This window comes from Protopterus annectens, chromosome 5.part0 (assembly GCF_019279795.1).
Source record: "Protopterus annectens isolate FY-2018-M chromosome 5.part0, PAN1.0, whole genome shotgun sequence".
NCBI lineage: Eukaryota > Metazoa > Chordata > Ceratodontiformes > Protopteridae > Protopterus > Protopterus annectens.
Genome location: NC_056735.1, coordinates 632631984 through 632647583, shown reverse-complemented (window position 1 = coordinate 632647583; position 15600 = coordinate 632631984). Strand labels below are relative to the sequence as shown.

At 41.3% G+C, this 15600-nt stretch overlaps 2 protein-coding genes across 2 annotated transcripts in view; one reads left to right on the top strand and one right to left on the bottom strand.

Moving 5' to 3' along the window:
- Positions 1 to 15600, top strand: part of ASMTL (acetylserotonin O-methyltransferase like) — a 1454724-nt gene that overhangs the window by 42339 nt on the left and 1396785 nt on the right. The window lies entirely within an intron of this gene.
- The window catches only part of LOC122802178, a 215994-nt gene continuing 209960 nt past the window's right edge, over positions 9567 to 15600 (bottom strand). Inside the window, exon 4 of the mRNA XM_044071847.1 lies at positions 9567 to 9775. Coding sequence (XP_043927782.1) covers positions 9758 to 9775 — 18 coding nt within the window. The 3' untranslated portion in view covers positions 9567 to 9757. The remainder of the gene's footprint in view (positions 9776 to 15600) is intronic.

Below are 15600 nucleotides of genomic sequence, written 5' to 3'. Positions count from 1 at the left end.
CCTATCTCTTTTAAAAAAATATTAAAAACCCATCTATTTGAAGCTTGGCTATGCTCATGCACTTCTGGCTAAACTACTTTTTCTGTCTTAAGCTATTATCTTATCCCCCAAGAGAAAAATAGTATTCAAACTATGTGAAACTAAGAATAATACTTATATGAAAATATTTAACCTTTCCTCTTAAGTCTTGTAAATACCGTCCATGATTTTTCCCAATCCATGGATGGCTTACCCCTCTCTGCATTTACTACACCTAATTGTTTCTTACCTAGAAATGACCTAACCTCCCTTGCTTTAACTCTGTATATAACCTTACTGTATTGTATGGTATACATGTCTTTGTACTATCAAAAGCATGTCTCTGTGACATACAAATACATAAAAACTGTATATGCAAGCTCAGACAGTGTACAGCAAAGTGAACTCTTACGTCTTTTGGACTTTTTCTCCCTGCTATAAAACTCAGTGACATAAAAATACATAAAAACTGTCTGAAATGTTATTATGATGTTTTGCAGAAAACCGTCCATGACAGCAATAGCATTTATTTTATTTATTTTTATTTTAAATTTGTTGACCAGGAGAGTCCGACTGGATACATGTCCATTTTCAGCGAAGGTCCAGGGAGAAAAGCTCCACAGATTAAGAACAAACAACTATGAGATTTCTACATAGCAAGCAAGTATTCATAGGAAAATACCACAAAAGGATAAAATGGTGCTAAAATAAACTTATAACCAAGTAGAAAGCACCACAGTCGAGCTGGATATAGGCAACAGTTTATTCAGTTCCAAACACCGAACACAAAGTGAAAAGACACACACTTAACGCTGTAAAAGTACAAGTAACGTTTTCGTCATCAACTTCATCAGATAAATTTCACAATCCCATAATTCCCTTTATATAGACACACTAATTACAATTAAACCAAATAAATCAATTAATCAATTAATGTAAACAACAGGATGTCATTAAAAACTGTCCTTATATGGTCATGTCAGTGTTATTTTAAAATCCATTTTACTTTAAGTTGATAAAAATCACTTTCATATATTAAAAAGCACATTATATTCTTAAAATTGATTTTAAAAACATTTTTTTAAATTGTCATAAATAACTTACATTTAAATAAAATTTATTTAATCTATAAAATTCATTTAAAAATACAAAAGGTATATACAGAATAAATTTATGTTGTTGTCTTTGGCTCCCTCATGTGGCCGAAATCACACATAACATCACAAGTCAAATAAAACTTTTTATAATTTATGTTCTTAATGATAGCAATTTTTTCTATAAATTTAAAGCTTGGCTGATCTCAATTTTAAAAATGGAGCTAAAGATATCATGTCATTAAGACCCGGAGGTCTATTGGCTTCTAGTGATAGCTGCCAGTATAGTTCCCTATATTCTACTAGTGTCCCCCACATACCTCCCCTGGGATCCACATGAACTACTTCCAACACAAAAAATTGAAATACTGATGTTTTACATACCATGCTGTTTGCAAAGTGCATCATTTTCACATTTATTTCTGATATCATACATATGTTCATATATTCTTTGTTTTAATTTTCTTTTACTTTTACCCACATATTTACGAATCACATAGGTTCATAGGTTCATAGGTTCATACTAGGCTATCTGCCCGAGGGCATTTACAAGCCTAGCCCATTGTTTTGTGGCTTACGCCACCCCTTTAGTATGGGGAACTATACCCATTATTTTGCTGTGCCTCTGTCGAGCAGTGACACTGAGGTAATCCCTGGGGTATATCTGCGATCTCCCATCCATTGGTCAAGATTTCTCTTGAACAAGGCCAGCGAGGTGCTCTGCCTCACATGCACCGGGATTTTGTTCCACAGCATAGGGAGTATTTGGGTGATGAATCTATCCCTCCAGCACGTCCTATTAATAGCCGTGTCAAGGTTTAAGTCTCCCGCCCTTGTGGCTCTGATGGATCTAGATTTTTTGAGGTGAAGCATATTCATCAAATCTGGGTTTGACATGGCCTTGTATGTTAGGCAAAGGTCACCTCTGAGCAAGCGGTAAGCGACTGAATAGAGCTGGAGTTCTTTCAGTCGGGCAGCATAGGACAGATTTTTGAAACCCTTTATCCTTTTGGTGAGGAACTTTTGTGGCCTCTCCAGCTGCTGCAAGTGTCGGGTCAGATACATTCCGAATGGGGCATTGTACTCAATCATTGGTCTGATGAGTGATGAGTAAAGGGAGACTATGACCTCCCTTGATCTAGATGAGAATCCCTTCATGATAAGGTGGGCAATGTAGAAGGTCTTCCTAACTACTTTAGCTACATGGGTGTCGAATGACAGACTACTATCAACCTGGGTCCCCAGGTCCCTGATAACTTCTTCTGTGCTCAGTGGATTGCCACCTATTTGGTAGCTAGGGTAACCTTGTTTTTCCCGAAGGGTATGACTATGCATTTTTTGGCATTTAACTTTAGGCCGTGGCTCTGGCACCAGTTATCCGTTTCTGTGAGACCCTTCTGAAGGATATCTGTGTCAGATGTGTTTTCTACTATGGCGCCCAGTTTGCAGTCATCTGCAAACTTTGTCAGCCATAACCCTCCTGTGTTTGCTTGTACTTCGGAAAAGTAGATGCCAAACAAGAGTGGGCCCAGGACTGAGCCCTGTGGGACACCACTTGTGACAGGCTTTGAGTCTGACATGGCGCCAGCAACTCTGACATTTTTTACACATAGCTAGGTATATTATGCCTTTTGTATTACAGTTAACATAAATATCCAAACTTAATTTCCTTTTCCTTGCTTGTAAAAAAATGGAATCTCCAGTTTTTAAATATGAACAATAGTTACAACAACCACATTTATATAGACCTTTTCTAGTTCTTGTTGTTTTGTCATAGTTAATATTATGGGTGCCTTTGTCCAGCATGTTCTTAATAGTGTTCCCTCTACGATATATGTACATTAATGGTTTTTCAAAAATATGTTTTAAATCTGATATCTTAGAAAAATTATTCCATTCTCTATCCATAACCTTTCTTACTACACTTGACTGTCCATCATAATTCATAACAAATCCCATATTATAATCTTTATTAGAATTATCTACTGGAGTGTCACCTGTTTCTATAAAAGGAGATGTTTTTCCTATAATAGGAGCAAATCTGCCCTTTCTTTCACTCAGTACTTCATTCAATAATGCATCAAATAAATTACTAGGATATCCCCTGTTCATGAATAACTCCTTTAATTTAATACATTAATTTGTGAAAATTTCATCTACTGAAGTCATTCTACTCATCCGAACCAACTGGCCTTTCAACATTCCCTTCTTCTGATACAAAGGATGTGAATTAGTGAAGTGTAGATAAGAATTAGCGAATGTTTCTTTTCTGTGTATTTTAGATACAAAATTTCCATTATCTTTCTTGATATTGACATCTAAATATATTAGTTCCTGTGTGTCATATTTGTGGGTGAAATCCAAAAAATTAGTTGTTCCATTCAAATATTCAACAAATTTCATAAAATTGTCTAGATTTCCTGTCCACAAAAAACATAAATCGTCAAGAAACCTTCCGTACAAGGTCCAATACTCACTAAAAGGAGAAGGCAGGAGAAAAGTGTTCTCCCAATAGGCCATAATAATGATGAACGGAAATTAAGTTTGGATATTTATGTTAACTGTAATACAAAAGGCATAATATACCTAGCTATGTGTAAAAAATGCAATTCGTACTATGTGGGTAAAAGTGAAAGAAAATTAAAACAAAGAATATATGAACATATGTATGATATCAGAAATAAATGTGAAAATAATGCACTTTACAAACATAGCATGGTATGTAAAACATCAGTATTTCAATTTTTTGTGTTGGAAGTAGTTCATGTGGATCCCAGGGGAGGTATGTGGGAGACACTAGTAGAATATAGGGAACTATACTGGCAGCTATCACTAGAAGCCAATAGACCTCCGGGTCTTAATGACATGATATCTTTAGCTCCATTTTTAAAATTGAGATCAGCCAAGCTTTAAATTTATAGAAAAAACTGCTATCATTAAGAACATAAATTATAAAAAGTTTTATTTGACTTGTGATGTTATGTGTGATTTGGGCCACATGAGGGAGCCAAAGACAACAACATAAATTTATTCTGTATATACCTTTTGTATTTTTAAATGAATTTTATAGTTTAAATAAATTTTATTTAAATGTAAGTTATTTATGACAATTTAAAAAAATGTTTTTAAAATCAATTTTAAGAATATGATGTGTTTTTAATATATGAAAGTGATTATCAACTTAAAGTAAAATGGATTTTAAAATAACACTGACATGACCATATAATGACAGTTTTTAATGACATCCTGTTGTTTACATTAATTGATTAATTGATTTATTTGGTTTAATTGTAATTAGTGTGTCTATATAAAGGGAATTATGGGATTGTGAAATTTATCTGATGAAGTTGATGACGAAAACGTTACTTGTACTTTTACAGCGTTAAGTGTGTGTCTTTTCACTTTGTGTTCGGTGTTTGGAACTGAATATACTGTTGCCTATATCCAGCTCGACTGTGGTGCTTTCTACTTATTCATAGGAAAATACATGATTTAACAAGATTCCATAATTTTAAAGTTACAAAGTACAATATTCATTGGTAGTCACAAGTTTTACCTGTTATACTGTTGCCTATATCCAGCTCGACTGTGGTGCTTTCTACTTATTCATAGGAAAATACATGATTTAACAAGATTCCATAATTTTAAAGTTACAAAGTACAATATTCATTGGTAGTCACAAGTTTTACCAAAATTCCATAGTTTAAGTTAGAGTAAAGTAGTACTTAGAATGTACTGGTTTCCAGTAATAACATTGATTGATTGAGACAAATGTAAGTAAAAGGGGGTTGGGAGTGGATGTTAGGGTTAGTTTTGTGAGATGTGGTTGGGTTTAAAGTTGGAATGTGTATAATTGCTGACTATTGGTGTGGGTGTTCGCAAGTGAGGCACTATAAGGAGGAGCCACGATTCTTCTTGAAGAGATAGAAGTGAAAAGGAGCACGAGAGTGGGTCAGAGGGTGTGCATGTTATGGGTCAACCTGGTGGGTAGCAAGGGCATAGCCATGTGAGTTTTAGGTGTTCTTTTAGTCGCTTTTTGAATGTAACCATTGAGTTGGCTGAGGCAATTGCAGAAGGTAATAGTTATAAATTTTTCCGATGTAGTTAGGGACGAGGGAGTTATCTGTTGTGTTATTGCTTTTGGTCATCTTGATTAGTTTTTTAACACTAAAGCAAAGTTGTCTGGCATTAGTTTGTAGTTTAAGTAGATTAGATAGTGCTGTTTTTTTTCAGGAAGTAGTAGGAGCTTCCGGGCAAAAGAAAGCTGATGGAATGAGATGAGATTTGGGAATTCAAGCCAGTTAAGTTGATTTGGTGAATGACAGTGGTGGCCACGGTAGGGGACACCAGTAGCAAATTTGTCAATTTGATTGTAGCAGATGTTAAGTCTGGCCATTTCAGTTTTGGGTAGGTTGGTGAAGATGGGAAGGACATAGAATAGTGTGGAGAGGAGGTGGGTTTGAGCTGTAGTTATTCTAGCAGGTTGAGTCAGAAATGGTTTGCTTTTATAAAGACTGCCCAGTTTTTTGTGAATGCTTTTAATACTTTGATTTATATGTAGATCAAACTTGAGGTTGTTGTCAATGGTCACTCCTAGCAGTTTAATATGAGTGTCTGGAGAGATGATAGTCCCATCTCAGGACACAATATTGAGTGTGTTGGGCATTGAGATGGATTTGTTTGGTTTAAATAGCAACCGTTTGGTCTTTTTGGGATTAAGAAATAGGTTTTTGATAAGAAACCAGGTTTCTGTAATTTGGAAGGCTTTTTGGGTAATGGAGAGGAGTTTATGTGGGTCATTGGCTGAGCAGACTAATGTTGAGTCATCAGCATATTGCTTAACAGTTGCATCTTGGCATATGCTGTGGACATCATTAATGAAGATGGAGAATAGAAGGAGTCCCAGAATGGACTCTTATGGGACTCCTGTGGTAATAGGCAGAAGTGAGGATAGGTTGTTGTCCCATCAAACTGCTTGTTGTCTACCATGTATATAGTTTTGGAACTAGGCTAGTGCGTGATCACTAAGGCCAAGATTAATAAAGGAGTGGAGTAGTTTGGGATGGTTGACCATACTGAAGGCTTTTGACAGGTCCAAGAATATGGCAGATTAGTTTACCTAAGTGCCTGTTTTGGTTGATGAGGTTTGTAAAGGAAAGAAGGGCTATGGTTGTACGTGGGCAGGGCAGAATCCATGCTAGGTAGGAGAGAGAAGTTGGTTATTAAGTAGGTATGGCATAAGTTGGTAATGTATACATTTTTCAAGAATTTTTGCTAGTGGGGACAGGATGGCAATAGGGCAATAGTAACGGAATGATGTAGGAGGTTTTCTAGATTGGTGGGATGGTGCTTTCTGATGTAGATCTGTTAAGTAGAGTAGAGGTGGGTAGGCAAGTTCATTAGCAGCCAACTGGAGGTATTCTGCTGGGATGCCATCCACTGCTAGGGTAGTAGGTTTAAGTTTGGATAGTAATTGTTTGACATAATTGGTAGGGATGGGTTGTATCTGTGTATTATAAATATTATCCTCAGGATATCTACAATTTAGAAACTTGTATGGGTTTTTTGGAGCTTTTCTACCTGCTATAAAATTGTTACAAATCTTATTATTATATTTTGTAAAGAATCTTATTACTCTGTTTTGCAGACAGCCGACAGTGATAGAAATAACATTTCTCTGTGTATTATCAATATAGCGCTCCGGATACCTACAATTTAGAAACTTCTGTCTATATTTTAGGAACTTTTCTCCCTGCTCTGAAAATCTTAAGAATCTTATTTATTCTGTTTAGTATACAGCTCTCTGTGATTGTAACTGTATTTCTCTATCTAATATCAGTGTTATAGTAACATGTAAGTATTTTATGGAGCTTTTCTGACCGAGCCTCCACTGAAAAAGGACTTTCATCCAGTCTGACTTTCCAGGTAATCAAATATAAAATAAAATAATATAAATAAAAATAAGTAAAATAAACCTGGTGGACTTCTTCGTGAATGTCACCAAAGCCCTGGATGAGGGCCAAACAGTACATAAAGCCTATCTTGACTTAGCCAAGGCTTTTGCAACAAACCCCCAATCAGGCATCAATGAGAAACTCACCCAGCTGGGAGTTTACCCATATGTCACTACATGGGTAGTCAACTGGCTCACTGATAGTCAAAGTTGGGCATTCCACCTCTACCAGCCGACCAGTTACCAGTGGTGTACCACAAGGATCTGTGCTGGGCCCTCTACTGTTTGATATCTATTTCTCAGAAGCCCAGGTAAAAATAGATGGCCTGTGGCTTACCAAGTTCGCCGATGACTGTAAACTGGGTGCAATCACTTGAGTCCCCCAACGATGTTGACATACTACAAAAAGGGCTTACACAGACAAATGATTGGTGCCAAAGCCATGGACTCAAACTAAAAGCAAAAACTGCATTATCATCCCTTTTGGCAAAGGGGGAAGTCCCTGCAAATTATAATATTAACAGTAACCCCTTAGCACAAACCATGTGATAAAGAGATTTGGGAACACAGGTGGATAGCAACCTTAACTTTTATCACCATGTGTCCACAGTGGTAAGGAAGGCCTTCTGTGTTGCACATCTCACAAGTAAGGGCATCACATACAGAGCTAAGGATGTTATAACTCCCCTGTACTCATCCCTCATCAGACCACTAATAGAGTACAACACTTCCTTCTGTATGTACCTCACCAGACACCTGCAGCATCTGGAGAGACCTCAGAGGTTTCTCATAAAGAAAATTCAGGGCTTTCAACACATGACCTACAAAGACAGACTTAAGGCCCTGTCACTGTACTCTGTATCTTGTAGGCTGCTGAGAGGCAACTTGTGCCAGGCCTACAGAGCGGTCTCAGACCCTGCCCTAATTGAAATGATGCACATCCACAAATCAACTAGAACAAGATACACTCACTCTAGAGATCTTAACCTAGTCTGCAACATTAACAGGATATGCTAGAGAGACAGATATGTCTCCCAGAGTTTACCAATCCTTTGGATCAAACTCCCATTTCACATAAAACAGAGCTCCTCAATGACCGTATTTAAGCATAACTTAAACAACTGGATGGAAGATCGTACATTTACCCCAGTGGTGTCACCTATGTCCCTCTTGGATAAGAGCAGTCGGTGCTGATCATAGGCTCATGCTGCAAATATAGAACACGCAACTCGGTCAATAAGGGAACAAGGATATAACATGGCTAGGCTTATAAAGACCCTAGGCCAATAGCCTCGTAACCTCCTATGAACCTATGAACCTTAATATCTTTCCTGATGTGCATATAATGTAGGGAAAATGTATCATTCCCTTAAGGAAAGGATTTATGAGCACACCACAGACTTTAAGAAGGGGAATGATAATACTGCATTATTTAAGCATTCGTTAATTTGTCCAAACTACAATAAGTTTGTGTTTTTGTTATCAGCAAAACAAAGCAGGGAAAAATAAGTAAATAAATGATGAATGAAAAAGGGAACTATTATATTATGTGATAGAAGCTAATAAGCAATATTGTATAAAGATAGTTCTGGAAATACATACAAATTTAATGAAACAAGTATGTTAACTGATCGTAGGCTAGACAGCATGGTTCACAAAATTAATGTACTGGAAACACTGACTGAGGGAACTTGTTTAAATGCATGGAAATGTATATTTGGGCAAGGCTGTATGATGTAATTAAGCAGTAATCCACTACTGGGTGTGGGTATATTAGGATTTACCCACACCCAAGAGTGGGTTATTGTTATTGTACATATACAATGACATTAGGAAATTGCTTACCTTTCTTAAGTAATGCCTTTGGAAAATGGCACTTTAGTGTTCTTCCACCTTTTTAATGCTTTATTGATGTACTGCACACGTGTATGGTACATACGTCCACATGTTTGCACAGTCCCTCAGTATATGCTAGAGAGCTGCCGTGAAAAAGACCATACCTATAACAGTTTGCCTCTGTGTCCTCCTTTTTATTAATTAATATTTAATTTTGTAAAGGAATAGCATTACCTGAAGATCGAGGCACAGGGCAAACATGTGAGGATAGTAGGCAACATTCTACTAAAGTCTGGACATTTGAGAGGCAAGGTTAAAAGAAGGAGATCAGTCATACCACCAGTACTTTACCTTTTATCTTTCAGCGGTTTATAGAATGTTCTCATTTTTTTGTCTCATATTTTTCTCTATCCCTCTTAAAATATCTGTAGGTGGCATATCCTTATAGAAGGTCCGAACACTCAAGAATAGTTAAGCAACCAGACTTCTTTGTATTGGGATATGCCCGATTTGCGGTGGGCACACTGATTGGGATGTTCAATCAGTGTGCACATATTAGAATAGCAATGACCTATCACTGGATAACTAAAATGTAACAGATGCACTCTGGAAAAAATTAAAACCATTGAAATTAGTAATTACTAGTGAGAAAAATAACTGTTCAATTTAATTTTGTATGTTTCTTGATCAAAGTTACATTTGTAATCAGGCTTGAGATTGGTAGATTCTCAGTCTGCAGACTGACTTATCTCCATTGCTGTTGAAATACAACTTGTCTTCCTTTCTTAGTTGCATTTGATTGTAAGATGATAGAGTTGCTATGTCTGGAGAGTTGAATTTGACCTCTGGAAAATAGCTACAGCATTTGAAATACCTAGTGAAAGTTAAAGGAGAAGTGTTAAAAACATGTGCGTTAATAAACAACATAATGAAAGAGAGATGGCTTCAGAAATAAAATGCTCAAACAAGTGAAATAAATATATCAGTGGTCTATAATAGCTGGTCTCAAACCCAAAATAGTAAATAAGGGAGCGTGTCTTATTACACAGGACTGCATTAAACTTTACACTGCTGTTTATACACAATGTCACCTCTATTCCCTTGCAAAAATATGCATGTAGTTAATTTGCTCCCCGGGATTCATGAACCTTGCGTCAGGCGCACGCATAGCGTAGGCGCTACAATGCCAGATATGGCTGCCGAGCGATTCAGGTACGATCCAATTCCACGTGCACTACCGGCGTGCACCTGAGTTGCGCCGCCTCCGGCGTAGGTATGTTAAACACCCCATGTGCGGTGTTGCACCATGCAAATGAAGGCATATAGCGATCCATGAAGTGGCGCAGGCGTAGCATAAGGGCACGGCAATGTAAACCAAAAAAAATGGTTTACATATACCCAAACATGACATAGGAGTAACGGAAGGCTGTCAACGTCAGGTATCATACTGTTGCAACATGCCAATGGCGAAAGACACCGAGAATGTCAAAAGAAAACATGCACAAAATGTAAATAATGACATAAATGGTATGTCCGCAGAAACCACAGCAGAACCCCAGGACATGTCCGTGGAAGGTGCTAAACAATGAAATAATATGACAATGTCATAAAAGAGCAGTATAATACACATCAGCTTCACAGCCACAATACACCATAGTATGCATGGAAAGCCACAACCACGCAAGGGTTGCCAAGGAGTGGCGGCAGTGTTCGGCGCCGTAACTATGAATTAGTAGTCAATGCCATGCAAATGAGGCAGATAATACTGAATCGCAAAACCCCCACCGGCGTAAGGCTGCACCAAACGGCGCAGCGGTAATACACCGAGGAGTGGCCCAGAGGGAATACATGTCAACTGCAGAGGGGTGTGCCACTGTAGGAGGAAGCACATTGGAGCTCAGCAAACATGGGCTGTACAATGCACATCACAGCAGCAGGACCGGCGTGTGTGGAAATAGTTGAGCTGAGAGCACACAATGCGCACAGAGATGCATGTGCACGAGGATGACTACGTTCCCCTAACCCAGTCATGTGATGCCCGCCCCGTCAACAACAACGGATACAGGAAGGTGATGCGGAGAATATCAGGAAATGCGGAAGCAGTGTAATTGGAGTCGTAATGAGCAATCAACACCAATCAACCCACGAAGGCCAATTGGCGGCAGCTGACAACTCTGCATGCAGAAACCCGCAAAGTGGGACAGGGGAGGCATATGAATGCAAAGAAAGTAGGGGAGGTAGCAGAATGCAAAGAGTGAAGAACCGATACAGCACATCCAAGTAGAGAGGTAGCATAACGGCGGCGGCAGACAAAATGCATGATATGCCATGTCCCAGAAACGACACATGACAGGGCTCTGCAGGATGCAATCCAGGAAATAGTATGCGCAACGTGCAGAACTAGTAAGGTAAGGTCTAAAGCTAAACCAATGCAGGCAAGTGTAATGCAACACCAAAGGCAACAGCATTGCAGTGCCAACGGTAAAACACGGAAGATAATCCACAGATACGGCCGCACAGACACACCCTATGACATCACCGGGTGTACAGCACAACAGTATAAAGTGTGAATGCACACAACACACAGCCGTGTATCCCCAAACGCCGCACTCTAGGTGTAAACACACGGGGGAACTTTTAAATGTATATGTTGGGTGCCGCCGTGGCCGTGATACATCAGCATGTGTCAGAGACAGACGGAGTTGCGGAGGAGGGTGCCGACAACTACCGTAGGCCTCAGAGGAGAAGGAGAGTGTTCAGACCAAGGGTAACCTACCAGGGGCTACAAGACCTGGAGATAGTAGAGCATTACAGGGTGGACAGGGACACATTACAGCAAATAGCGGAGCTGTGCCGGCCACGCCTGAGAACAAGAAACAACAGAGGGGAGCCCATCCCAGTGGACACAAAGGTATGTGTAAGCTTGCGAATACTGGCTACAGGTACCTTTCAAAGGCCAACCGGGGATATAATGGGCATCTCACAGGCATCAGCATCCAGGGTACTACACCAGTTTCTGGATGCCATGTTACGACATGCCCATGAGTATATATACTTCCCCAGATCTCAGGAGGAGTTGGCTAGCAATATCGCCACTTCCACCGTGTGGCACAATACCGGAGGTACTAGGTGCGATAGACTGTACGCACATACAAATCAAGTCACCACCTGGGGAGCAGGGTAGACGCTACATAAACCGCAAGGGATTCCCTCCATCAATTGCCAGGTCGTGTGCAATGTGCAGGGCATTATCATGGATGTGTGTGCTGGCAGCCCTGGAAGCTACCACGACTCCCATATCTGGCATGCCTCACAGCTGTATCAGGTATTCGCCAGGGGACATCACACAAGGCCACCTTGTGGGGATGCTGGCTATGCACTGGAGCCGTGGATGATGACTCCCATCAGAAATGCACACACACACATGCAAGAACGCCATAATGAGGCACACGCACAAACCAGAATAATCATAGAGCGTGTGTTTGGGATGCTGAAATCATGGTTCCGGTGCTTGGATACATCCGGTGGAGCCCTGCAGTACTCTCCAGGCACATGTGCCCACATATTCATAGTATGTGCCATGCTACATAATATGATCCTGCGGAAACAGCTGCTGCAGGGACATAATGGTGAAGGGCCACAAAGCCCACCACAACTGCCAAGGCCAGCACAGGCACAGAGGGTTCAGGACCATGAACACACTGTGCCAGCCCCAGTAGGCAGACGGAGGCATACCCAATATGCCTATGCCCTGGCAAAGAGGGAACGCATAGCACATACTCTGACAGCGTAGGCCCCATGGACTGACACCTCCCTACCTGCACACACAGTGAAATGGACGGCACACAAACATGGCCACCCGTAATGTGTACCGTAAGGGTGGTCCCATGTGTGACTCCAACATAGGCAGCACCCAAACACTGCACACCCAACAGCCAGCGGAGCATGGAATGCCAACACCTTAACCGTACGCGGGTCCTACAGCAGACGGCATTGCTGTATGCTGCCACGTTCGCCGCAAGGTGTATACATATAGACATGTACATATGTGCATATACAGATATGGAGATAGATATCATTACACACATAGAAATATATGTACACATACACATATATAAAGTACAACAGGTAAGACAGGGAATCAGAGGGATGCAAGGTGACAGAGAAGTAAGACGCGATATCTGTACATAGTAAACATAGTGAACGACAACCTGAGTATCCGGGAGGGTTGACAGAACAGTAAACCGCCACCCATGGAAAGGTCAACCTACCTAAATGCATAATCGCGAGTCGGGATGATCGCCAGGCCATGGTACAGTAACAGTACATGTGCGGGTAATATTATGAGGATATGAGGGTGGAGGTAGACACCGCCGGCGGTGATGCGGGCCACGCAGGTACTGTGTGCAACCGTCCCTGTGACTGCCGCAGTATGTGTATGTGTGCGGTGAGGGTGTCGTGTGTTCTGCTGTGCGAGTGTAATGTGTGTGCCACTGTAAAATGTGTATGTTGGTGCCATGTGACAGGCGGAGTGAAACAACATGTGTAGGCATACAGTATAGGAACCACAGGCGTATGCACAGCAGTACCCCCAAAGTAGTACTGAGAGCCCCTCCCTGGCTAGGCGCGTGGTGACGTAAAACGATGCAAAGTGAAAATGTCCCAGAATGTACCACAGGAATATAGCCAACATGAAATGCAAAGGACGTATGTACAAATCATGACCGTATGTATGACACTGATATGTTAATTGCAAAACGATACGTCGGCAACATTACACAGCAATAGTCATGTACCGTGGAAATACGCATGTGCTACCCCAGTACTGATCGTGGCCACGTATCGGCCCGTAAACACCGCTGTGTGTTCTACGAGTGTCAAACAAGCAATCGCCACCCGAATAGGTGGCAACCACTAGCATACAGGCCGTCCCAAGTACAGGACCACAATGACTGTAAATATCCGGGACAAAATGCCAAGGGATAGTCGGCACGTACGAACAACCGCAGATATACTACCGATGTGACGGAGGAATACATGCAGGAAGCACACATGCAGGCGATACCGACACCAGACGACATCAACACAACCTACACTCCCAGAACAACAGACAGGTAACTGCCAGCTTCCCAGGCAGGGATGGAGCACACACACAAGCATACCGTGTATGTAGAAATGCAAGGCCCACAACCCGTACCCGTCACCCACAACCTCCGATATTCCCCATCGCACATATCAAAGGGATACAAGCCGCAATAGCAGCACAAACATACAGGCAGTCAATGACAGCGGCATAACCGCAACATCTCGCGTGGGAAACACTATCAGCAGCGGATGCATACCTGCATCCATTGTTTAAAGGAATACAAGAGCTATGTTACACATCCGAATGCAAAACGCCATCGACAGACGCCGCCAGGACAGGGACACCCACATGTCGAACATAATACCATACCCAACACACACAATCCACGGCTAACACCATTGCGAAATGTACCTGACGCCACACATAGCGGCTGCAGTTACACATAACATAACACAATACAGACCATCTCCACGAAGGTAGGGCAAATAACCAACGCCCAGGCGAGGAATGCAACCATGCCCTAGTTACGACGCGTACTGTACGAATGGAGTAGATGCACAGGTTATATGCGCACAAGTACACACCGAGGAACAGCTATTGGTGTGATGAACCCACATGTCGCAGGTGACGACGGATATAAGGATGACTCCTAGGATATTCAAACCGTATGCTCATACCGAACTACAAATCAAAAACGGATAGAGTGAGACAACGCAATAGCGAGACAAGCAACGGAAAATGGAAGGAAACACAGTAAAGGTATGTAGAACCCACGGTATGTACTGGTGTGTAACGCATGATGTGTATGACGAAGCTGCACTGTATGTGAATGGTGTTTGTAAGTAAGGATACTTGTCCATAATGCAGAGAGTGGTGAAAGGTGGTTATGTAGTGCTATCCCGCTGAGCATACCAACGACTGTGGACACCATGTGCACAGCAGTGGGACATCATGTACACAGCTGGGATAACACAAGGGCTGCCACAGGGGGGCATAACACAGAACAATGCCACCCCCCACGCCGATGCTGGCAGTGGATGTCCAACAAGGAAGTGCCACAGCAGGGGATAGGACATGTATGTATACTGTCACAGCACACATGTGTATGGGCATATACCGTCGATGTCATACGTAATGTGCGCACGACGTGCACGTATGCCTCGCAGTAGGGTTTACTATGTCAACTATGTGTAATGTAAAGCTGTCATGGTGGATATGACAGACATCATACACAGTATCACAGGCATATCATGCATAATGGAGTTATGGCCTATTGGTATGTACACTAACAGGATATGTATGGCCTGTACATATGGGACAGGGTAGTAGCAGAATAGCCATCTGAAATGGAAGGAACACCAAGTAACCATGTCCAAACGATCTGTAGCAGGTGCAATGTGTGCAACAATGAAGTCCGGCAGGTCCATGTGTAAACACATGTGCAGTGTACACAGTAGTGTCACCTCCCCATGGTAGTGTCCACTGAACAGCAGAGGTGGATGTCAACTGCATGTCTACACAGTACTGCTGCTGTGGTGGTACCATGACTATGTGTCACCCTATCAGCAAGGGAGCTATCACATGAACAGTGCCACAGTGTGTCCCTGTGGGAT